The following is a 25,449-nucleotide window of genomic DNA, read 5'->3' as shown; positions in this document are numbered from 1 at the left end:
ACAAATACATGACGCAAATACAAGACATAGGATAGATTTTTTTTTAAAAAACTCTAGCCTCTACACAATGATGAAAATTAAATCTAACAAGATAGAGACATAGAATAACATTCCCTTATAGCAGCCTACAGCATTGTCTCTGAGTCAGTGTAATGCATTTGGTTCTATAATGTGGACATGAGAAGTAGGACAGACTGAGATATGGTGTAGCAGCAGTGTTCATGCGACCTTTTCTGGGTATTTTTTTATTCTAGGTTGGAGCACCATTGGAACAGATTGTGGATTTATGCCTTGCTCAAGGGCAGATCAGCAATGATCAAAAGAGGGGCAGAGAATTTACAACCTGCAGTCTTTTGCTAATAAGTCAACACTGCTAGTGCAAACAATCTGTTGGTTCGGTATATAATTGATAAGGTTTCCAGTAGCCTGGGGTATTGATAAATCTGTCTCCTGAATTGTAAACATCTTGTGGAAGATTTGACAAAGAAAAAGCTGATTAGTTAAAGAGCCGAATCTTAAAAATTGTAGTATTTTTTGTTGTTCCCTTTTTTCTCCTGTGTTTTACTATACACTTATATAAATGAAACATTTAACTCTGAGTTTTGCAGTTTTCTAAAACTCTTCTGCTGCTTTGTTGGTTTTGTTATAGCTTAATATCACACTTTTATGTGTTTCCTGACCAGTCCATAATCTCTACTGGTGTAATAAGCGCCACTCTTCTGATAAGGCTTTTCACTAGATTTTGGAGCAGGGTTTGTGGGGATTTGTGATCATTCAGCAACAAGAGCATTAACGAGAGCAGTCACTGACATTAGGAGAGGAGGTCTGGGGTTCAGTCAGTGTTTCAGTTCATCCCAAAAGTATTCAGTGGGGTCCAGTCAAGGCTCTATGCAGGACACTCAAGTTCTTCCACTCCAGTCTTGGCAAACCATGTCTTCATGGTGCATGCTTTGTGCACAGACATGTCATGCTGGGACAGGTTTGGGCCTCTTATTTCCAGCGAAGGAGAAAAGAATTCATTATAGTGAAAATAATCCACTTTGTTTACGTTCATTTCACCCATGAGTTTAAGTGCATTTTCAGAGGAGATCATTTTTAGGGGGGTGTTTACTATGTGAAATCACCTGCCATGTCTGGGACCGATCGCCTGCATGATTCTACAGCCTGGGCAAGAAAAACATCAGCCGCAATCTTGCCGATTTATACCTTTCTGTGTTTATTCCTTACAACCATTGGTGATACTTTGCAAAAATATTCTAATATGGATGCCAGAAATAATATATTATATTGATGCCTTTTTATATATAAAAGCCAGGAGGGGTTTGGCCCTGTTAGCTCATTTATACCATACATCCCTCTGCTTAAGCTCCTTAACCCTCAGCTCCTAAGCTGTATACATGGATTGTGTCCAGTCTCGGTTGTAGGTCCAACAAATTAAGAATGCACATTGCGAGACAGGATTTCCACTTTACGCACTCATGAGACCCCGTATTTCTGCTCCACGCATACAAATAACCTCACAACATTATGCAGGTTATGACTGACTCAGAAATGTGTAAAGACAATAAAACAGATGCTTCTTTCCATTCCCTGTGCTCATTTGAGTCCATTTAGCATTGTATTGACCTAAGCTAAACCCTTTCAACAATCTGAACTGTACTTTCTATAGTTTAAGAGAGAAGTCACTGGGTTCTTAGAAGACATATCCACTGATGAGCGTTTACAACCTCGACAATAATCCAAACCACGCTGTCCTTAGGCTGCCATGCATCGTAATGAAATTTATTTACTTTCCACTGCACGTGTCTAAATCATTTCCAAGTTTGTGCAGCAAACATCCTATTTAAAATATATTTTATTAACAATGATGCCAAGGCTCGAACGTGGAACAAGTGCTTAATATAGGATCATCTTTCACACTGCTGTCTCTTTCCACTTGCAAAATTTTTTTTTTTATGAGCTTTAATTTGATCACAATATTTTTCATGAGTAGTGTTACTCTCAATCCAGTCTGATTTCATAAGCTTGAATAAATTAGCTTGCTGGTTTCACCGGCGAAGAGATATAATCCAACTCAGGGATGTTAACCCTCATTAGGCCTCTTTGGGATGGTTCCTCATTCGCACTCACTTTTATAATGCAATATTAGCTTAATCATTTACTTTGTTTTTTCTTCTAGCTACTGGATGATATGCTGTCGGTTTTAGGAATGTTAACAGAACAGAACATGAAAAGATAAGGATTCTGTATTACTATGGAGATGTAATATTATAGGTCATAGAAGTAGATAATGTAACAAAGAATAAAATGTTCCTTCATTATTATTTCCATTACGTGTCCTTCGTGTTGTGCGTGCAGTATATTAGCATAATGTGGACATTCACATGTTTGTCCAAATCCTGCTCTACCATTTTACCCTATGAATATCCACAGCATTATTTAAACTCTAGCACTGGCTCTGTTTTTAACAATGTACTTATGTCGTCTGTCATCATCAGCACCCGAACGTGTTGCTACGGTTCACCTCCTGCCAAGCCGTAGCGCCAGGTTCGGGGATAAAATGTGCATAAATGCTACAGCCCATCTGTTTGCAATAACCTTTGGTCACAAAATCGTGATGGCACCAGGTTAATGGTTTCAATTGCAACACAAGAACAAGCTTTTTCAGTTTCCTCTCAACCACATTTAATATGTGCACTAGAGCGTTTAATCGCTTCTCCAGCAATCAACGTTTTTTTTTCTTTTCTTTTTTGGCAAACCGGTGTTAGATTTATGAGAGTTTTCACTTTGCACACACATTGATGTGGTTACCAAACATTTAGGGTGCATTCACAGTTGACTTTTTCACACAATTTATTATGGGAAGTAGACCAGTAAACTTTGGTCAAAGAGGAAGTTCCAAAGAAAAAGGTTAGTAGTAGAAGTATAGAGAAATTCTAGGAAAATCAGGTGGGACAAAGGAGGGGCAAACAAAGAAAAAAAAAACAGACATGGAGGATAAACTGCTGTTGAGAAAGTCTTGTTATTAACTGAAAATACAAGAAAGATTACTTATATATTCTCACATTATAATGCTACTAAAAAATAATGTCTCGATTTAACTGTGGCTGCATCACACAAGCAGCTCCTCTGTTAAAGCAAAGTTAAAGCAAAGGTAAAACAACCTTTAGTCTTTATTACTAAATTAGTAGGATTGGTGCCTCATAATAGGCTTTTAGATTTAAATGATAATACTACAAATATTATAGTAAATGTTGTTATCTTTACATATGCACTGTATATGTGAGCTTTTTACATTTGCCAGGCACCCTTATAAAACTGAGCAGTTAAAGGTTAAGGGCCTTGCTCATTGGCCCAGCAGTGGTAGCTTGGTAGTCCTGGGATTTTAACTCATGGCCTTCCAATCTGTAGCCCAACACCTTAAACACTGAGCTACCACTTCCTTTAGGTCTGAAATTATTCTGCCAAACCAAAAAAAAAATCCTTAATTAGTAAATCATCCTTAAGCAATCCATTCTAATACAGATTTGTTGTGACCTGCTGTTTCACACATTACGACCCATGTGCCATGACCCAGATTCAACTGCTAGACCACATTTGCTCATACATACCATAGAACAGTGCTGTGAGGCGAAGACTGTTACAGCACATCATGTAAAGAGCAAGCAATGCCTCAAAATTATTCCGGAGACCACCAGAGTGACCTCAGTGTTTGTACAGCTTTAGTGGTGCTCAAATTTGCACACTGAAAGCCTTCATCCGGTTTAATTAAGATAGCATTCAGAAACCATCTGAAGGACAGGACGGATATTAACACGATTCCTCATCTAACACAAGCATCTTTAAAAAGAATTCAAAAGCATTTGTCAAGTTGAATATGGATGCTCATGTAGAATAATTTACTGGTCTTTACTTTATCATGCTTAATGCAAGCAGGTCTGCATTTTCTGTTACAATAAAAAAGGGGTTGGTTTTGTGAAACCTTTAGAACACGAATTGTGGTCTGCATAAAAATGTAAGGATTAAAAGGATATAGGGATTATAATTTGAGAAATAGTGTATCCTTTTGAAATTGTGAATTTTGTATCATTTGAAACAGTTTTAACGCATCTTGTCATTAAAATGGTAAATGGTATTGCAGTGGATTTTGGAGAAAATGACACCTACCTGGTGGGATTTAATGGTTAAATAATATTAATATAATATTATATATAATAATAATATTTAGTGCACAGCAGTACATCCTCTGAATTAGACAATCAGGTATATTTACATTTTAACATCTAATCTATAACAAGATTTTTAAATGGGCCTATAAAAACAATGATCATATATTAAATAAACACATACCGGCCACTTTATTAGGCACACCTGCACATTCACAGTTATCTAATCAGAGCAATGGTTGTTTACATAGAACAGCTGGAAAAAAAAAATCACCTGGTATTTTTTGGTCAGTTTGGGTGAGCCAGAGCCAGTGAAAGCCCGAAGAACTATCACTCACTCAATGTTTTTTTGTTTTTCTCCACATTCTATGAGCAAGAAAATCCCCCAAACACAGCAGTTTCTAAAATACTCAAACCAGCCCACCTGGCACCAACAATCACGCTACAGTGACATAGATCACACTTTCTCCACATTCCGATGTTTTATGAGAGCATTAACCAAAGCTCTTGTCCTATATGCTGTTGCCACATGATTGGCTGCTTGGATAATTCCATAAATGAGCAGGTGCACAGGTGTTCCTAATAAAGTGACAATCAACTGTACTATCCTGAAGGATTTTTTTTTTTTGGGTTGAAAACACAATCTCTTTGTCTTAAACATGCTGTGAGACTTTTTTCACACCACTATTATGACCATTATATATTTCCGAGAGTCGCCTGTAGCATGGGTTTGAAATAATGAAATAAGGGTCAGAGAAAAATGCAGTTGCCATTTATGCATCAGAAATGAAATGCTTATGACCGTTTCATTAACTAGCTCTGGAATTTGCTGTCACAGGAACAGCTGAAAACCACTTGACTGGTTCATCAAACTTCTGTTTAAAGCCACAAACCAGCTTTATTCTTCAGCACTAAATTATTTACACTTGCAGTAGATGCAAGTGCACTCCACATGGGGGCGCTCTAGGATTAGGTTCAAATACAGTACTGAAAACAGCATTAAACGTGTACACCATCTTACCAGTGAAAAGTATTTATTTCTTTATAAATATACATATTAAAACATTCAGTTCACATATTCGATTTCACATACTCAAATTCACATGTATAAAAATCGGAATGTGGACTCCTGTCCTAAACAAGGACAATCATGACAGTACTAAAATAAAATGAGCACTTAATCTGCATAATGCCTTCCTCGTCACCTCTATTAGGAGACATGCTGACGTCTTGTTGGTCCTGTCCCATATCACCAATAGTGCAGTTTTACCTGAACCTCTATTAGCACGTATTAAACTTCTCAGATAAGTGCTCTGGTCCTGGATTTGTCTTTCGCCTTCCTATCCATATATCAAATGGTCAGACAAGATCTGATCCAAGATCAGTACTTACTCAGAGGTTCAGATAAATGCACTGGCTCCTTCAGGGACATTCACATTGTCCTGTACTTCTCTAAGACTGAATTTATTGCAAAAGTTTTGGAGTTGTAGGCAAATAACTAGACTGTATGCGTAGATCAGCATGTGTTCTAGAGCTGAGGAGAAAGGCCAGGGAATGTAGGAGATACAAACAGTTAAGGCACTGGGGGTCTTTAATGCCTGGCTAGGGACATGTACTATGAATTAGTCATTTAAACTCTCAGAACCTGTTGATGAATCCAGACTTAAATTTCTGATTTTTGGAACTACAGACCATTCCTGTTAACTCCTAACAGTTATGGAACGAGGTTTTAAGATGATCGGCTAAATGCAAAGCTGGGACTTTAAAGCGGGGTTAATTTGGCTTTTATCCAATGTTAAAGGAACTACACAGAAAGTATTAAAATGTTCAGCTATTCTAAAAAGAAAGTAAGAAAAGATTAAATATGCCAGTCAAAGCTAAGACTTCAGGAATCCAGTTTTCAGCTGATGTGCTTTCATATGTAGTGTTAGTGACATGAAACAGCAACATACACTACCAGTCAAAAGTTTGGACACACCTTCTAATTCCATGGTCTTTCCTGATGTTTATTTCTTCCTACATTGTAAAACAATGCTGAAGGCGGCCGAAATACACAATAATGTCCTTTGAACAGTTGATATTGAGATATGTCTGCTACTGATGCTCTGTAAAGCCGTCATAACGGCTCTAATCTGAGGTGCTGTTAATTGGAGATTTCTGAGGCTGGTAACTCTAAATGATCTTCCCCTCTGAAGCAGAGGTAAGTTTTGGTCTTGCTTTACTGGGATGGTCTTCATGTGAGCCAGTTTCATCATGGTGCTTGATGGGTTTTGCAAATGCACTTGACAATACTGTTCTTGCAAGAACTATTCCAGAACACCTGACCTTCGTGTATTAAAATAACAACTGACTTTTTTTTCTTGTCATTACATATGGATTACTTAAGTCCATGTGTGTTATTTCATAGTTTTGAAATCTCCAGTATTGTTCTAGAATGTAGAAAATAAATCCCTAAACAAAAAACATTGAATTAAAAGGTGTGTCCAAACTTTTGACTGGTAGTGTAATAAAGTTGATTTTGAACTTAGGCATTCATTCAGCTAAATTTGAAGTTAGATTCGTCTCTGTCGTGTTTTTTAAAGCAATTTTAGATCTGTAGTAATTATTTGTGCCATAGATGACTTCTCACAAATATAAATATTCCAAATATAAAAAGTACAGTAGGCCAGAAAACAGCAGCGCTCAAGAACTCCATACGAGTCAGATTGTCATTTCGAACAGTCCCTAAATGAGGTTAATCGTGTTTGCTGAGGGAGATGCTGTTGTTGTTCTGGACCTTGTCTGTACTCCGGAGAACTTTGGGAAGCCTCTTGCCCTTGGTGTATGCGTGATACCAGAAGTTGAGGAACAGGCAGATAAAGACCAAGCCGTAGAGGCCGATGATGTAAACAAAGATGGGGTACTGATAGGGGCAATCCTTCATGAAGAAGTACTGACCAATGTGAGTGGTGACGATCACAAACTGCGTCTGTACACACAGAGTGAAGTCAGGTTTTAGAGAATTTAGGAGCAAAATCGATACAGACCAACCAGTGAATTAAACGCAACACCTACTAGCTGTATAGTCGTCAGGTGCTTCTTCCACCAGAGAAACTTCTCATAAGCAGGTCCCAGTGCTGACAGGCCATAGTATATGTACATTATGACATGGACTATGCAGTTCAGAAGGGCGTGGAATGTTCCCAGGCCACCTGGAAGACAAGGTTAGGTTTCTGAGCAAGAGAAGATTGTTGTTTCTTAAATACAATGGTTCATAATCATCAATTCTTTGACAATAACGTGGAATAATCCCCCCCCCACACACACGCACTTTTCTCCCAGTTTGTTCACCTGCTGATTCCCACCCAACAGCCACCTCCACCCCATCACAAGACAAGAAAGGATGAAGGCCAGTATGTGCTTCCTCAGAGACACATGAAGCCAAAAAAGTGCTTTTTCAAAGCGTTATTCATGCACAGACATGAGCTCAAAGACACCAATGACTGGCTGTTGCTGTGATTTTGGATGATTTTGCCTTCTCGGTTCCCGGCCACAGCAGTATAGTGCACTAAACAAAGGTTCAGAAAAAAAGCACTTTTTTTCAATACTGAACTATTTGTGTGTTATTCCGGAGCTACAATATATTTATAATGACTGCACTGCATGTAGAAGCACAGTATTCTGATGTCCCTCTCATAGCTACTCAGCATTACTACCTTGGGTATAAATAAGCTGAAAGTACATTACACTATATTGCCAAACGTTTTGGGACATCTGCCTTTATATGCACATGAATATAATATGGAGTTAGCCCACCCTTTTCAGCTATAACAGCTTTCACTCTTCTGGGAAGGCTTTCCACAAGGTTTAGGAGCGTGTTTATGGTCATTTTTGACCATTCCTCTAGAAGTGCATTCGTGAGGTCAGGTACTGAAGTTGGATGAGAAGGCCTGACTTGCAGTCTAATTCATCCCAAAGGTGTTCTATCGGGTTGAGGTCAGAAAGGGGCCAGCCCCAAAGTATTCCCACAAAGTTCTGAGAATAAAATTGTCCAAAATGTCTTGGTCTGCTGAAGCATTAAGAGTTCCTTTCACTGGAACTAAGGGGCCGAGCCCAACCCCTGAAAAACAACACCTGAACTCAACTATTTGAGTTATTATTATTCCCAAAACTTTTGGCTATATAGTGTATATCTCCGGTTATACTGTGCATAAATCCTCATCATAAAAAAGCATCAATCCAAGCATGATGACTTGGCCAGCTCTAAATGTTTTATAATTTTTTACCATTATATTTCCATGTATATATGGTTGGAGAAATATACACACAATAATATACATTATGGTATCATTTTTCACAACCCAGTGAAGTCCAGCATTAAATTATTTCACACTTTTTCTCTGATTCATTTTCCTTGAAACTAATGAAAGTCTATTTCTGTGTCAACGAGGTGACTTTTGTTATTGAAGACTTTAAAAACAGCAAAACAGAAGCATACCATCCAATTTGATGACAAATATTCCACATATAGCCAGATATTTCCAGGAATAATTTCTAGTTTGAACTTTCAGACACCAAATCCATCACACGGCCCTTGAAAACCTTTTTTTTTTGCTGCCGGGTTCTATGTCAGTACTATTCACAGAAACACTCATTAATTTGAAGTAGAAACAAATGTGGATTCGAGCACACGGAATGACGCATGAACAAATCTGTGTTCGCTTCATGAAAGTGCTATTAGACTTCAGAAACGAGTGGTGATTTGAGTGCGTTTGATGAATCAGCTTCCTGCTGACTCCCTGATTTGCATCTCATATGAATACAAAACGCCACAATGTACTCTCATATACATCTTATTTACATGAAACACACCCTAATTTGTTTAGGTGTTACAATATGAGGGGCCAATAAAAGGAAAGAATTCATAGGGCTATAAAGATCTGAAGAAGATTTGAAAATAGTAAATGGAGAGGAAAGGATAGATTATAGTAGAGTTAGGTTCGAGCTACATTTGTCCGGAGTTGTTGTGACAAATGTCTTTTATAAAGCTGTTTAAAGGCAAAGTAATGCAGAGAACTGAACTCTAATTATGGTTGGGTTTCTATTCATTTTAAAATGGGAATTTATCCTGAACGAATCTGCAATCTCTTAACTAAATAATAAAAAATAATAGCATGCAAAACAACCAAAAATGAATGAAATTTCACTTGATAAGTTTTCATGTTGGTCTGAAAAAATATCAGTCGTAACCTAATCACTGAAATGTGCAAAAGTGTTTTAAAGCCCTGGTATCTGGTCCGTCTTTCCTGTTCCTAGTCCACAGATTCTACTTTACAGTGCCTCTTGTATGCAACTACACCTCCAAACTGATAAAGATCCAGCCTCCGAATCAAGTTTACATATTACACCTCATTACCTTTACAGATGGCATGATCAGTGTTGGCTGGTAGTTATTAATGATAATGACATGCATTTTGATTGTTTAACTGCAAATGAAACTAAACTTTGCACACAGTGCAAACAGACACGAGCACCGACCTACAGATACACGGCAAAGAGGAAGAAGGAAACCGACGGACAATTCGTCGAATATCACTGTATGTAATGGTTGCACTCAGATAAGCTCAGATGTTGCTCAGCAACACTGTCAAGCATGATGTAAAGGTGTCAACAACTATGTTTTAAAGGAGATAATACACAATGCATGTCATGCTGGATTTTCTTTTAATGACACAGCACTTTCTCATTAAGGAATTAGTTCTTACAGTAATGGCTATTTCTGTAACAGGAGGAAGTGGTCATTAAGTTACAAAAACACAATGGGGGCATGACATGCTTTAAGACTGCTCTTCTGTAAGGAGAAAAAGAGGCAGCAGATTGTATAAACTGACAACAGCACAGCAGTGTTTCTGTTCAGTGATACAGAAGAGGAAAGTGTACCTGCAGCAAACCTGACACCAAACCACCATGTGAATGGCATTATAGAGTGATGGAAGACATGCAGGAAACTGATCTGGTTATTCTTTTTCCTCAGCACAAAGAACACCTGGCCAAGAAGGACATGATTAAACCGTTACTAAAGGAAGCAGACAGGCTGCGGCAACATTATTCCACTGAATGTACCACTGGAACATTAGTGCATGTTTTGTGGCTTACTTACTGTGTCCAGCATTTCAATAAATTTGGAAAAATAGTACAGCCAGCATGTGTGTGCCATCTAGTGAACAAGGACAGCAGTGTTAGGGGTTTGAAATGACATGAGTTTATACAGCGGATTAAAGTGCTCAACCTACACATGCTGAAGAAGAGCTACTGTGTGATGTCAGACAATCATCATAGAAAATCTGTTCACGCTAATGATCCATAAACAACAGCGTTGTAGCACTCCATGTGAGTCAGGTTTTAATTATCCAATACTACTACTACTACTACTACTACTAATAATAAATATCTTTCAGGTCCTTCGCAGCAGATGCACTTACCCTCATAGCCTGTGGAGAGTGGGAGTAATCCACCAGATCACAGCCAAATGAGTAGCCTGTGCCCCAGCCAGACATCACAAACTACAGACACACAAACACACACACATTAGATAAAGATTTATAATAGATAGCTGGAGAATTCTTGCATCTACCTACATTTGTCTGTTTAGAAAAAACACCACTTGTCAATTTTTAGATGATATCTTCCAACTTCTCCAATCTATTAACCTCATACTGATGTAATATGTATAAAAAAAACTACCATTACTTTGCTGATTCCTGTAATATTTATATTTTTGGTTCGGTTTTACTTGGCTTCATTTCACATCGAACATAATTAAACAAACCACAAAGCAAGAAAATGTGGTGGAAGGGCGTGTGTGACTGAAAAAAGTACAGTGAGGAAGAGCGGCGTACAATCCTCTGCCAAATGTTCATAGAAATCACAAAAGTCGGCACTCAATGATCAGATAATTATACAGATAACGACTTGATATCATTGTGTACTGCACCAAGCAAATATTTTCTCTTTTTGTTCACAATTTTTGGCATCTCTGAGGTGCTACAGCACAGTCCTTGCACCTCACAGGTCATTTTATCAGCTCACAGCTACACAAAAGGTTGCAAGCCAAAACACACAGCATGAGTAGATCACTTCCTCCAGCTGGCTCAGATTCAGGGTTGAATCACTTTCTCCATATAATCAAAGCTAAGAGTTTACTTCTCGCCTGCTGAACCACAGTTTGGTGGGGGGGGGACACCAGTTTTAAATTCAGAGAAAATTTGTGTACACTTTATTACACATGATTGTTTTTCAGCAGGCATTTCTAAATCTCTCTGGATTAAATTATACATCCTCGGAAAGCTCTTCAGCAAACATAATGTTATGTAGCTGCTATATAAATGGAAATCTCCTTGCATGACAATGTTTCGTGAGGAAAAATGAGCTGTCCTTGAGTTTTTGGTGGTTACTGATTACTGTTATTTTTTATTATTCTATTTTTTGTTTAGCTTTTGATAGAAGAAAATCCCCATACAAGTATAGGTTTTATGTATATAATTATTCAAATATGTATTTGTCTTTTGTCATACATGAAATAATGTTTCTGATTCCATGAAATAACTATATTCTGATATTATGGGAAAGTCAGTGCATTGGGTTTTGGTATACTAGAACTGTTTAAATGCAGTTCACTGAATAAATGGAGAGAAAGACAGATATTTCTGTATAAGGGAACACACTTTTCAATCAAATTCAACCAAATCTATGTGATAAAAATCTTAACCTTTAGCACACAAATGCTTCCACAAACTAGGTGTGGTGTGCGAGAGCACCTTTAACGTGTTATTTTTAGGTGTGAATTCAGCCAAACCTGATTTGCATTAAATGCTGCTAAGGCAGGTGTTAAAAAAAAGGAATCTAGTGCAACATGTTTATTAATGATGACTGTCAGCTACTAAGATCAGCCTTCATGTGTATTACTATACAATATGATATGTGGTGAACTTTTTTTATTCTTCATATTAATATTTCTCCATTCAAATAATTACTTTATTACATAAGAGGAAAGCGTGTGAGCTGAGCTTTGGGAATGGAACAAGAGAGTTTAATACATTTCCAAGCTGAAATCTGTATATGACCTGCAGACCACTGACCTCATAACACATATAGAGAGAGAGAGCCACCACGCTGAAGTTGTAGATCATGAGAACCTTCTTCAAATCAAACGGTTTCTTGTTTTCCATCAGTCTGGGCCCCAGTGACATCACAAAATAGATATAGGCACTAATGATGATAGTCTGAGGCAGCGGAGACGACATGAGCAGCCAGTCTTCAGTCCTGGGGTCTAAATCATGCAAATATGATATGATTAGATCTCAATATAGCACCGAGGGTGGACAAATCACTAGCTCAAGATTCTGAGTGTGTGATATTAGCCTTTCATTCAGGCAGCTTTCTGGGCTGAGCAGCACTGTAGAGTGTTTACTAACTCAGTTGGTTACTCATTTTAGCGTTTGCTTATCTCTTTATTATTCAAACTTCTGTACATAGTTGCAGCTGGTCATTGTGCTCTGAGCTACAGTAACTAGAGATTAAACTCAAGAAGTTACTCATAGCAAAATTCCCCAAACTGTAGTTTTTTTGCGACTGACAAAATACCAAGAAATAATTAATTAGAATTTGTAATACGTGGCTCAATATCTGTTTAATATGGTGCATCATTTGTATGAAGCATTACATAAATAGTAGTCTAGCATCATATGACAAATAATCAGTATATCTGACTGCCAGGAAAACGACAGCATTCTTAATACTTCTCGGATATTTAGCTTCCAGACCACTGTACAAAATGTTGATAGATTTGATAGGTTTACCTGCGCCTTTGATCCACTCATCATATAGCTGCACAGCGGTGGAGGTTAGCTGATTGAAAGCCATCTCTGCCTGAAAGAACATGAGAAACAGTTAAAAACTTACATAAGAGTCCACACACACACAATGACAATGATCACTCAGTTTATGCAACACATGTCACATTCATGGCTAAACTTTGGATTCTTTCAGTAAATAGCCATTTGTTGTGATAAATCACTTTGCTACACTTTTAGTGCGGACAGATGAAAGCAAAACCAGTGAGCATGTTTCACACGGTTTGAACAGTATTGTGACTCTTAACGAGAACCAAAGATCAAAACCGAACCTTTGTACAGTTCATGTTAGCTCATGTCTCCCATCATGTGTACAATGTTTTTCCATAAGTGTCCATGTCCAAGATGTCTTCCAGTTTTTGCAACACAAATTGTGTTACCATTCCAGCATTATGTTTCCTGCACTATATCTCTTCACCAGGATTCAAATGAAAGCCATAAAAAAGCAATCAGCATGATGTTAGTTCTGTAAATATGTTTAACAATGAGCAAATCCAATCTTATAATAACAATCGGCACGTTCTGGTGGTCAGCTGTGATATCGCACAGCAAGGACGATGGGAGTAAAAAAGCTGCATTGTCTCCACTACACTGTGTGATCCTGCTATTGTCCCTTTTCCCTAGCAAGCTCCTTGAACAAGGAGCCAAGTGTTGGGACACAATGAGCGGTCAGTATGTGGTCAGCTTGCACTGCTCAGGACAGCACTTAAACTGTCCTGATTGGCCACTGTTAACAACAAATGTTTCTTTATAGATAAAACCACAAAATAATCACATATATTATTAATCAGTTCCAATATGCACATGTATAAATATTTGATTACTCGGCTTTTGCAAGTTGAGTGTAGAACAAACAAAAGTGGCAGTACTCCCAGCTAATCACAATGTGCACAATGTGCATGATTCAGAGCTACGCTACTCCATTCATGGCTTCTTGGATTGAGAGCTGGATTACTCATGGCTGGAACCAGCTCACATACAGTAGCTGGCACAGGAGCTAAACCACAGGAGATATGATTTGAGGAGTATTTATGGATGCAGAGCAAATGCCATCAGAAATACGAAAAGGTCAACAGATCCTGCAGTCATCACATCACTGAAAAAAACTGCTGAAAGTATACTGAAAATGTAGCACGTTATTTATGGCACCCTGATATTAAGTGTACCCGGATTTGAACCTCTACTCTAGAAAATATAGTGATTAGTGATTCGGTTCATTGTAAAATCCTTGCACCGATCTGTTCTCTAAGATCCTGGCTTTAAATAGAGTGGAAACTGAACTGGATTCGATACGATTCAATCACATAAAGACTGGCAGATGATGCATGATGTTGCAATAGAGGCTCGCAGTATCATCAGGATAATCTTCGAAAAATAAACCATAAAACTTCCGAAGACATTGAGCTATAAGGTATTAAATATCAGGACTCCAGAAACTCCCTTGGGCCTATGTTATTGTCTTCCTGGATCTAATACACCTGATTGAATGACTCGCTTGAATAACTGAATAGGTTTAATACAAACCTCATTAGCTGGAATATAATTAGGCTATGAATAATGTCAGCTTGGACCTAATGTATCCTGCTTGTGCAGAGTTCAAGAATAACAAGCTCTCTGGCTCCTATAAAAAGCATGAGCATAATATCGATACAAAATGGATGATGCTCATGAAATAAATCTGTACCTCTGGGAGGTGGAACTTTCTAGAATGCTACAACAGAGGCGGGGGTGGGGTGGGGGGATAATGCTCCTTATTATTAGAAAAGGCAGTTATAATAAACTAAATAGTGCACCACATCTTTGGCAGACACCCTTAACCAGAGTAATCAACAGTTTAACTCAACTGAGCAATTAAGGGCCTCGTTCAAGAGCACAGCAGCAGAGGCGGGATTCGAACACACAACCTTTTGCTCATTAGGCCAACGCCTTAACCACTAAGCTACCACATACCCCGACGAATTAGTAGAGCAATTAAACCAGCGTGCACTTAATACCCACTCGCCGTGTTCTTCATAGCAATGTAGCGCTCAGAGAAACCACATCCTGGAACATGCTTGTCTGGATACTGTAGTAGTAATAATGAGAGTGAAATCAATTCCCAGCTACAAGTTGAGGCAAGCTGTGTAATCTCCCGTGAGCCTGACAGGTAAAGGAAGTAGCCTAATAGTAGACACGCCTTCAGTTAGACAGGTTTTCACACCACATCACCTTTGTAAGCTGTTAAATGCGGCACCATTTCGGAAATGTTACTATAGTCACATTATTTTAAATAATAATAATAACGATAATAATTTAAAAAACATACATAAAATAAAATAAATAAATAAAAAAAGCGCCTCTACGTGACCACCTGCAACATCATCCTGAGTGGCTGTAGAAGCAGAAAGGATGAAAAAACTAAACCCTCCAAATACTCTGTAATAAACAGCACCACCATTACACAGCTCCAAATAAGGGAGGACATCAACAACGCATTTTTGTTATAGGAAACGATTAAAGATACTATACACTGTAATTGAATTAGTAGTATTTGAATAGTAATAGTTGTTGAGACACGCACCTGTTCCTCTCTTCTCAGGTTGACTGCGCGCTCTCTCTAACTCTCTCTCTCTCCCTCTCTCTCTCTCTCTCTCTCACTTCATTCTTCACTATAATGACGAAGGCATATCATCACCGCTGTGATTCGCCTTCCCCTCCTTAAATCCCGCCCTTAAACAGAGGCTGACCAATCATAACTCAGCATCTCTAATTTGGCACTAACAGCACTTCAGAGTATGAGACAAACTCGTTTTTTGTTGTTGTGGTGGCGTGTGTGTGTGTGTGTGTGTTAAGCCAACAGTGTATCGTACACCAGAGCTCTTAAACTATATGGTAGTCAAGAACCTTGTAAAATAAACATTATGTTCAATACCAATTGGTCTATTTATTAAAGCCATGCAGCTGTCTATTCCTTAACTGCCACCACATGAGGTTCAGTTATTTATAAATGGCTTGTTTTTGTGTTACTGAAATATAGAATAAACCCATTCAATTAAAGCGATCACTTTAATGACTTCTGGTTGAAATGTGATGCTCCGTGAAAGTGCTCCTCCTCTTCGATGAATTAAAGTTAGAAGACTTTAATTGACAAAAAAAAAAAACAAAGGATGACAGATTTTTCAGAGTGCTCACAAGTTTTTTTTTTTTTTTCCACGACAAGCTTGAGACTTGCATAGAATTGTATGTAGCTAAAACAAACAAATACAAAAAGACAGTTACCAAGAAACTCGTCACTTAGAACAGTGACAGTATAATCACTGAAGACACTGGGCACTGAATAAGCACCAGTAAGGCATACAGACAAAATAAGAACATTACACCTACAGCAATTATTTTTCTTCTCTAGAATTAGAAATATTTCCGTTTATTGTCAATTAAAACGGAAATGTATGTACATGAAATAAATTAAAAAAACCCATAAAAAGTCTTTACATTTTCATTTAAATGATTCAACATGCAGTCCACGTGTAGTACAAAGACTTCTTATAGTAGTATAGTTCTTGTAGCTTGTTAGATCAGATCACATCATGCAAATGAAGGCAATGGGTTGAATATTTTGACTTTTTGACCATACGTGCTGACAACCACTGCTGGAATATTCACATACAGCAGAGCTGGCCAAATTTGACTGCCAAGCAGATTGTTTAGCTCCGGATCAGATTTAACACATCCGATCCCTGCGTATCTATTGACTCACTTGCTTTTAGTCCTAAGTAGCAAGTATTAAATTCAGGTTTACTTACAAATCAAGGCTGGAGCTAAAAAATATGTGCAGGATCTGGCAGGTAGATATGAATCTGAATCGGGATTAATTCAACTTGGAACAAGTGGGATTTCTCCAGTAATGGACAGGATTAATCAAGTGTTTTGATCAAGTCAAATTGGTAAAACTTTCTGCAGGAATGGGTGGGATTAATCCAGAGTGTCTGTAGGAGCAGGCGAGGAATAGGTGACATTTTTATAGATGTGGTCTGACATTACACACAAGTGAGCGAGATTGTTGATCATTGATCAAGTTGGCAGGATTTGTCAAACCTTCTGTGAATGCTGTCAGGATTAGGTAGAATTCCTTCAGAAGTGGGTGTGGACAAGATTTTAAAATCATATTCAAGTTAAACCCAAAGTGTCTTAGAGTGCAGAGGTGTGGTACTGGTCAGTGAAACTTGGCACTGCAGTTACAGACTGTTGATCTGACAATGTAGCAAGACCAATGAGACATTTTCATGTTTATATATGAAGTTTTACTGCAATTAAACCATAATTGGCTCAAATCAATCTTCCTCACTGCTCCAGGCATCTTCAAAAGCAGGATTAACTGCAGCTTGGGCTCCACCCTGTGAAGGTTTTGCATTGGTTGAGTGTTGTGTTTTTTTTATGTATGAAAATTAAACAGTATGTTACCATTCCAGTTTTTAAGCGAAACAGGTAGAACTGGATGAAAACATTTCAAAACCCCCTAAGGAAACCCTTGTCTAAATAATAGGTTTGGCCTTTCCTCTGTTGGCCTCCCTTACCTTTTTACCCTCATCTTCTACATCAGGTTGGCGCAGCACAGGAACCCACGCCAAGATATTACAGTCTTTCCCACCACTGTAGAGCTCCTGAGGACACACGATAGAGCATGGAGGATTAATAAAACACTGTACAAATAATTTTCCTCTCTTCTTTTCCTGCTCTGGTTTGGTTGTGAATGCCATTTGTGACTGGAACTGTTCCTGGATCAGCTTAGATTCCAATGGAAAAGAGGGACAATGATGTAAGAGGTGGAGAGTGTTACTGTGAAGTTAAACCCAATGGCATGGTATTCAATAATAGACCAAACAAGGGTGGTGAACGTGAGATCAACCCAATGATTGCAGCACACTACAATTCTCATGTGTCTTAATCAGCGCACAAAAGGTCCTTCATGCCAAAAGGAAGCTCACATTACCTGATAGTCTGGATGGAACTCACAGCAGTCTACATTATTGTAATGGCCCCTTAATGTTGTCACAAGTTTCCCTGTGTAAAGGCTGTACACTGCAACTGAGCTGCCACATGGTACAAACACAAACTCCGGGTTGCAGCCTCTGGACACAGTGAACTTCACACCTTTCCGACTCTCATTAACCACCTTCCCGTAGTTTACCTGGGGGGGATACAAAAATACTTCTTGAGTTACAGCCATAGTCAAACTAGATTGGCTGCTAATCATTTTTTTAAATATGGTAACTAATTCATAAAGGAAATAGAAATCTAAATCCATGCAAATTCTGTAGTAATGAATGTTGTCAATTCTACTAGGTTCAGAGTGGGACAAATCATGAAGGTGAATAGTGATTATGTAAAATCTCATTAAAAATTTCACAAGTAAGGTAATGATTTTTGCAACATGCTGGACAAAAAGAGTCAGTTAGCAGACGGTTATATCTATATAATTAAAGATATATTATTATACAACCCCCCACATTGCTCTTTCTACATCCTGCTCTACGTCTATGCTTTTAGCCACAGGCACATTTCAACACAAGTCTGGCATTTCTCACCAACTATGTGCGACACATCTCACATGAGTTTGTATTGCACCCACTGCGATGTATTGTATTTCCAAATACAGAATACAATATGAGGGATTTTCACATCATTATATGATATTCAAAAGTAATTAGGGCAAAAGATTATACTCACACAGCTATAAAATCATATACTGCATGTCTGGGTGTTTGAGCTGAGCAATATGGAATCTATAAATAAACTGAAGTCCCCAGTGTACAGCTATGTATAAACTATTTTGTGCTTCTGTGCATATGTAAATTTCCTAGCACATGCTGGTCATGGAACTAGTTTTAGGCACACTTTGTTCAGTTAGACCTCAGGTGATTACAAACTGTTCACAAATGAGCCCAAGGTTCCCAGAAGCATTACAGCACGAAGATAATTGCTAGCCAGAGTGAGTAACACCTTCAACTCGCCACCCTTTACAAGCTAAGTAAAGTGCAGCCCTTAAATAAAACAAGTATCTGGTCTAAAATCTTCCACAATTCCATGACCGTCCATTTACCTTAGTATAATACACACGATAAATGAAACAACATGTTATAAATGATATACCTTTTTGAACAGTAATACTTTCTCTTCGTGACTAGGCTAAACCTTGATATTATATATACTTAATGTCTCATAGTCAGGACACAATGCTGAACTTGATCCTTCTTCTATTCCTGTCACAGTAAAGATATGCATGACAGATTCTTTGACGCTTTTGATGCCTTGTATGTGAGGAATGAAGGTGCGACACCTTCTGAGTAGACTTGTTTTTTTTTTTTTCCAGGAAAGCATTCTTTTGCCTATAGTTCTGCTCCTTACCAGTGTGTTGTGGCCTGTGGCACTGTTCCAAAGGCGCATGCGGTCGTCTGTGCCAGTGGTCAGGAGGTAAAGGCCATCGTCAGTGAAGCACAAGCCGTTTACACGTCCATTATGGGCCGTGTTCACTGAGGAGAGAGAGAAGTAGGGCAGGGTGTAGTACTGTATATGATGTGTTAAATGACAGTGAATATTCATATTATCTTTCGTTAATTATAGAAAGATAACACTTAGGAGGTGTGCTTTTATTTCATTCATATTAATGCAGGGAAGGATTAATGCCACATTTAGTGAACTAAAGCTGCTCTGGCTGCACCTACCTGCCTCAGATGACGCTTTAGACTTGTCCCCATTGTACTGATCTAAAGTAAAGAGGCTTCCGGCAGCTCGCCGAACATCCCACATACATACCCTGCCATCAGTGCTGAGACAAACGCACAAACAATATTACACATGAATCAGATTATTTTATTATCAATTTCTCAAGCAAGATTTAAATATATGATGAAACAGTTATGGATATCCCCCAAAGGATAGCTTCATAATTTGCTTATTTTTATTCAATAAAATGTAAACCCATAACTCCCACAGTCCCGCAAGTGACATAGGTTGATGTCACGATTGCTAAATTGTTTTTCAGGCAGGAAGAGACTGCCATGATCCCAAAGGACTAATTAGCTATTCTCATTAGCTAGAAAGCAGGTGAGCTCCTTAAGCATGAGGTGCTCTGGAGTCAGAGTTTATCATCAATAAAGCTTCAATTGACCTTTTAGTACCAGTCACAAATTTATAAAACACATCAGTATACATTGATCACTTATCATATGAAGGGATACTGAGACATTTGAATGTGTTTGTTGGTTCTCTAGTTTAGAGAGCTGTCTATGAATACGACCTGTACGGAAATCGGACGTGTGTGTTTTGAGTGACTGATTGCGTAAGTGACCTTACCTAGCAGTGGCCAGGATGTGCTCGTAGCGCGGAGACCACTGGACAGAGAGAATCTCTCCTCTGTGACCTGGGCACATACAAATCATAAACTTAAACACAACTCATTAACCTCAGCACTGATCTAGATCACGAGTTTCTTAATCCTTTTCGAACATGGTGCTTGGTTGCCCCTCTTTCTGTCATGGAAATTGCCTTTAGGAAATCTTTAGTAACTGCTCTAAACTTGGCAGTCTGTTACTCACCTTGCAGAATGTGGATTCGAGAACCAGACTTCAGATCACACAGTTGAACTTTTGGGTCTTTGGTACCAACTGAGACGCAAAGTACAACAAAGACTTTTCAGAGCAGAGCAATACTGACAGATAGAAGTCTACAAAATCCTTGAAAATCCAAAGTTTTAGTCACATCCTATACTGATGGACTCACTGTAATCCCTCACAATTATAAAAAATAAATAAATAAAAATAAAACTGTTTTGACCATATTTGATCTTGTACTCTGAAATTAAATCATATAACTCTATACATACTAAACTTTTAGATATTTATAAAAAAAATATATCATCAAAATATTTAATATATACAAGTAAACAATTTTATTTCAAACCTACTGTCACCCTGTCCTAAAAATATGAAAATGGATAAAAGAAAGAATTTAGATAGTAAAGTAATATACTGTATATAAAGTAGTATAAAGAGCACAAACCTTTGAGTGTTTTGTGCTGTCGTGCAAATTTTCTGTTAAATATTTATTTATAAAAATATTTGCACTCTCACTTTAACAAAATCTACATTTATTTTAAATATTTAGGTAAGTAAATATTTAGACGATATCCTGTTAGAATTTAGGAAAAATATAATATAATATAATATAATATAATATAATATAATATAATATAAAAAAAATACTGTTCACACACAGAATCTTATACAGTATGAAGCGAAATGGCTTTTATGACTTTCTGGTGACATAAAACTTGGAAATGTGAATAAAAAACAAAAATATAAATAAAAAAAACATATAGACAGAAAATAGCATTATGTACAATGGTTATTTTATAAAATCACTTTAGTAAATCAGTTTTTAAAATTGTGCCAATATTTATGACATAGACTACTTAAATACTGCATTTACAACTTGCAACAAAGCACCTACAAAAACAAGATGTACTGAATTCCTTGACTAAACCTGTTTGCTAAGATGATGTGCAGATGATTCATGTTACATATGCATGTTTGAGCACAGGGACCTTTCTTTGCATTTATATTTTTCAGGATTTCTAAGTAATAGATAGAACAAAGGGGGGGGGGTGAGAGAGGGGTGAAAAGGTGAGAAAGGTGTGGTTGTGAGTGGGTAAAGAGTGATTGGAGGATCCTGAGCTCCTCCACATTTGGTTATTCATCTTTACAGACACAGAAGCTGGCTAGTAAACTACTGAATAAACTCACCTGCTATGAGACTGTGTTTCCTGGCAATAGGAGACATGTGGTGGCAGTAGACATTCCCATCAAACTGGAACACATCAGCTGGCTAAAGAAAAAACACACACACACAAAATACAAGCGGTAATATGTTTAAGAAAACACATCACCCTCACTTATTGATACTAGAAGATCTGATTATCACCTAATCCCTAAACCTCTTGACAGGATGGCGGATTTCAGTTTCACGACAGACCGTGAGACATAAAAAGAGAAAAAACACCTTGAGAGTTTCTGTGTCCCAAACTTTCAGGCTTTTGTCAAATGAGCTGGATACAAACATGCCAGTGTCATACGGATACCACTGAACCGTCTCCACGCTGAACTTGTGCACATGACGATTTGACCTGAATAGAAACATTTAGAATGTTAGATTCAGATCTTCTTAAATACAGTAAAAACACTGCATCAGAGTCCAGGCACTTCAAATAGTGGACATTAATCAAGGATCTGGGCTTTAACCCATGAGTAAACAAGTTTTTTAAGATATTTGTTAACTTAGTGCCTAACATGAATGAAACCATATGCGAATTAGTTGGACAATGCCACCTTGTGGTCATTGGGTCATACGACAGTTGACTTACCTGCCTACAGTGCAAACTGCTTTACAAGTGTAATGTGACTTCTTGCAGCTGTTTTCAAGGTCGTAAATCACAATTACACCATCAGAACCACCTGATAACATACTGCAAAACAAAGATGATAATTAGCACAAGCAAATAATCCTCATGGAGATCTGTAGGTCATTATTCATCACTTCACGCTCAGTAACCCTTCAGTTATCCTTCACACTGGCTGCAAAGCACAAACAACCTGGATGGGATGCTGAAACATCACAAGGCCATATGTATTCATTACTGCAATAATTGTATATGGTTTGTCTTATATCAGCAACGGCTCAGGTATCTCAACAGAGAACTGAGCTGAGCTGGACACACGCACACACACACACACACACGTACAACCAAGATCTGATCTCAAAGGAGAACTGAACTGTGCTGGACACGAACACACACACATACATACATAACACATACGCACAAAAAAAAGAACTGAACTGTGCTGGACGTAGTCAGACACACACACACACACAAAATTGTCCTGTTTGCAAGCACGTCACTTTACATTTACATATATTTATATTAATCCTGTTTACATGTGTCACTGTAATATCTGCAATCACTGTATACACTGTTCTTTCATTGACTAACATTGTCTTGTTCTTGCACAAAGTTGGCCTATGTTGTTTGTCTGCACTGTCTTGTCTTCCTGTGCATGTGCGTGTTGTATGTCTAGTTCTAGATTGCACCTTAATAATTTTTTAGTTTAATTTTAACTTTTAAATTATAGTTTAATTTTTTTATCTCTATGTTTGTCTGCGTCACTGTACTTTGTGTTATGTGTAGCACCTCTGGTCTAGGAGAAACGTTGTTTCACTTCACTGTGTACTGCATCACCTATATATGGTTGAAGTGACAATAAAGCTACTTTGACTTTGACTCAGTCTGGGACAGTGAAGACTCTGGGTTACTGATCAGAAGGTTGGGTGTTCAAGCCCAGCATCACCAAACCGTTACTGTTGGGCCCTTAACCCTTTCTGCTGTATCATGGTTTACCCTGTATTCTGACCCCAACTTCCTAACAAGCTAGGATATGTGAAGAAAAGAATTTTATTGTGATGTATATATTACAAATAAAAAGGCTTATTTTCTTCTAATGATTAATTAGTTCTAGGATGAATATGTATTGAAAGTTCAATTCAATTCAATTTTATTTGTATAGAGCTTTTAACAAAGGACACTGTCTCAAAGCAGCTACAGAACATAAGAAATATAGTACAAAAGTTCAAGATTAATATTAGAAAAAAAAGTTTAAGATTAATATCAGACTTATATTTAAATTTATTTGTATTAATCACTAATCCCTAATGAGAAAGCCTTGGGCGACTGGGGCAAGGAAAAACTCCCTTAGAAGGAAAGCTTTTAAAAGCTTCTTTTAAGCCTAATATGTATGCAATAAGCACAAATATGAAGGTATGGACAGACAGTTTACTAACTTTGCACAACAGGTCCTTGGTTATTGTTATAGGTTACAATCAAATTACACTACATTGCCAAAAGTTTTGGGACACCCCTCCAAATCATTGTATTCAGGTGTTGTTTTTCAGGGGTTGGGCTCGGCCACTTAGTTCCAGTGAAAGGAACTCTTAATGCTTCAGCATACCAAGACATTTTGGACAATTTCATGCTCCTAACTTTGTGGTCCTGAGAGTCCAGACTTCAACCTAATAGAACATCTTTGGGATGAATTAGAGCGGAAACTGCAAGCCAGACCTTCTAGTCCAGTATCAGTGTCTGACCTCACAAATGTGCTTCTAGAGCAATGGTCAAAAAAAAAATCCCGTAAACACACTCCTGAACCTTGTGAAAAGCCTTCCAGGGAGAGTTGAACCTTCATTCATGTGCATGTAAAGGCAGACATCCCAGTTTTGGAATGGCTTAGAGTCTCTGCTCTAATTCATCCCAATGGTGGTGTATCGTGTTGAGGTCAGGACTCTGTGCAAGCCAGTCAAGTTCCTCCACACCAAACTCAATCACCCATGTCTTTATGGACCTTGCTTTGTGCACTGGTGTGCAGTCATGTTGGAACAGGAAGGGGTCATCCCCAAACTGTTCCCACATCAAGAGTTCCTTTCACTGGAACTAAGGGGCCATGCCTTGCCCTGAAAAACAACACCTGAATTTAATGATTTGGAGGGGTGTCTAAAAACTTTTAGCAATATAGTATACTTCTGTATCTCCCAGTTCTACCCCTTGTAAATATAACACTGCAAAAGTCTGTGCTTTCTATGGTTGTGGCTGTCACTCCAGACCGTTCAAGTGGGTGGTTTTTGGATCAACCTACCGTATGTATAAGTGGTAAGAATACTCGACTTACTATCTCCCTTCAATTACTTCGATGTCAATACAGTTCACTCCATTCCCGTGAATTCGTTCCACATCTCTGTCGTGATTTAACTCCAAACTCAGTACCCTGCAAACACAGTATGCCTTGTATGATCATCATCACAGTAATGTCAGATCAGCACAATGGTGTAACTGCTCAGTACTAGTTATGTATACCTTCTTGTTGATTCTGCTCGTCTTAAACGCACAGGATCGTCCACACCTGTTTTTCTGGCTGTAAGAAAGCTCAACATTTTCACAAACCTCTACATGTAGAATCAGTCTTTATGTTTACAAGCAACAGACCGGTTATTACTATGGACTAGCTAACTGACTAATCATCCTCCATCCAAAAATTCGTGGCTTCTAAACAAATGTTCAAGCCTTTTTCTAGTCTGTGAAACATCTTATACGTATTGCTTGAAATAGTCGCTGCAATCGTAGTTTATTAAACATCACCTAGCAAAAGAATAACAAAGTTTTTCCATTGTCGCAACCTGAAGCTTGTGAATAGGAGTCGCCATGTTGATGCGTAGAACAACAACAGAGGTAGAAAACGAGCTATGATTGGTTAACGCTATTCCAAGCACCAATCACAAGGCGTGTTCAATGTTGCTGCTTGAAATCACAAGAG

At 38.0% G+C, this 25,449-nt stretch overlaps 1 protein-coding gene across 7 annotated transcripts; it reads right to left on the bottom strand.

The window, feature by feature from the left end:
* Nucleotides 1-5,183: 5,183 nt before the first annotated feature.
* On the bottom strand, nucleotides 5,184-25,346 carry LOC131352931 (elongation of very long chain fatty acids protein 7-like). 7 transcript variants are annotated; one of them, XM_058389495.1, is made up of 18 exons: nucleotides 24,993-25,346; nucleotides 24,808-24,903; nucleotides 22,455-22,556; nucleotides 22,094-22,217; nucleotides 21,838-21,919; nucleotides 20,632-20,700; nucleotides 20,390-20,456; nucleotides 19,759-19,862; nucleotides 19,442-19,566; nucleotides 18,027-18,224; nucleotides 17,611-17,697; nucleotides 13,004-13,073; nucleotides 12,284-12,474; nucleotides 10,628-10,708; nucleotides 10,306-10,362; nucleotides 10,086-10,191; nucleotides 7,221-7,357; nucleotides 5,184-7,134 (listed from the first exon to the last, which is right to left on the bottom strand). In XM_058389495.1, the coding sequence occupies exons 1-18, from the start codon at nucleotides 25,067-25,069 to the stop codon at nucleotides 6,901-6,903; spliced, it is 2,007 nt and encodes a 668-aa protein (XP_058245478.1). In that variant the 5' UTR covers nucleotides 25,070-25,346; the 3' UTR covers nucleotides 5,184-6,900. The 7 variants fall into 7 exon arrangements, with proteins under 7 accessions (XP_058245478.1, XP_058245479.1, XP_058245480.1 ...); XM_058389496.1 differs by having other exon boundaries at nucleotides 13,010-13,073; XM_058389497.1 differs by lacking the exon at nucleotides 24,993-25,346 and having other exon boundaries at nucleotides 24,775-24,893.
* Nucleotides 25,347-25,449: the final 103 nt, after the last annotated feature.

The sequence above is a fragment of the Hemibagrus wyckioides genome, linkage group LG05 (assembly GCF_019097595.1).
Source record: "Hemibagrus wyckioides isolate EC202008001 linkage group LG05, SWU_Hwy_1.0, whole genome shotgun sequence".
Classification (NCBI taxonomy): domain Eukaryota; kingdom Metazoa; phylum Chordata; class Actinopteri; order Siluriformes; family Bagridae; genus Hemibagrus; species Hemibagrus wyckioides.
This window is presented reverse-complemented; position numbering and strand designations above follow the sequence as displayed.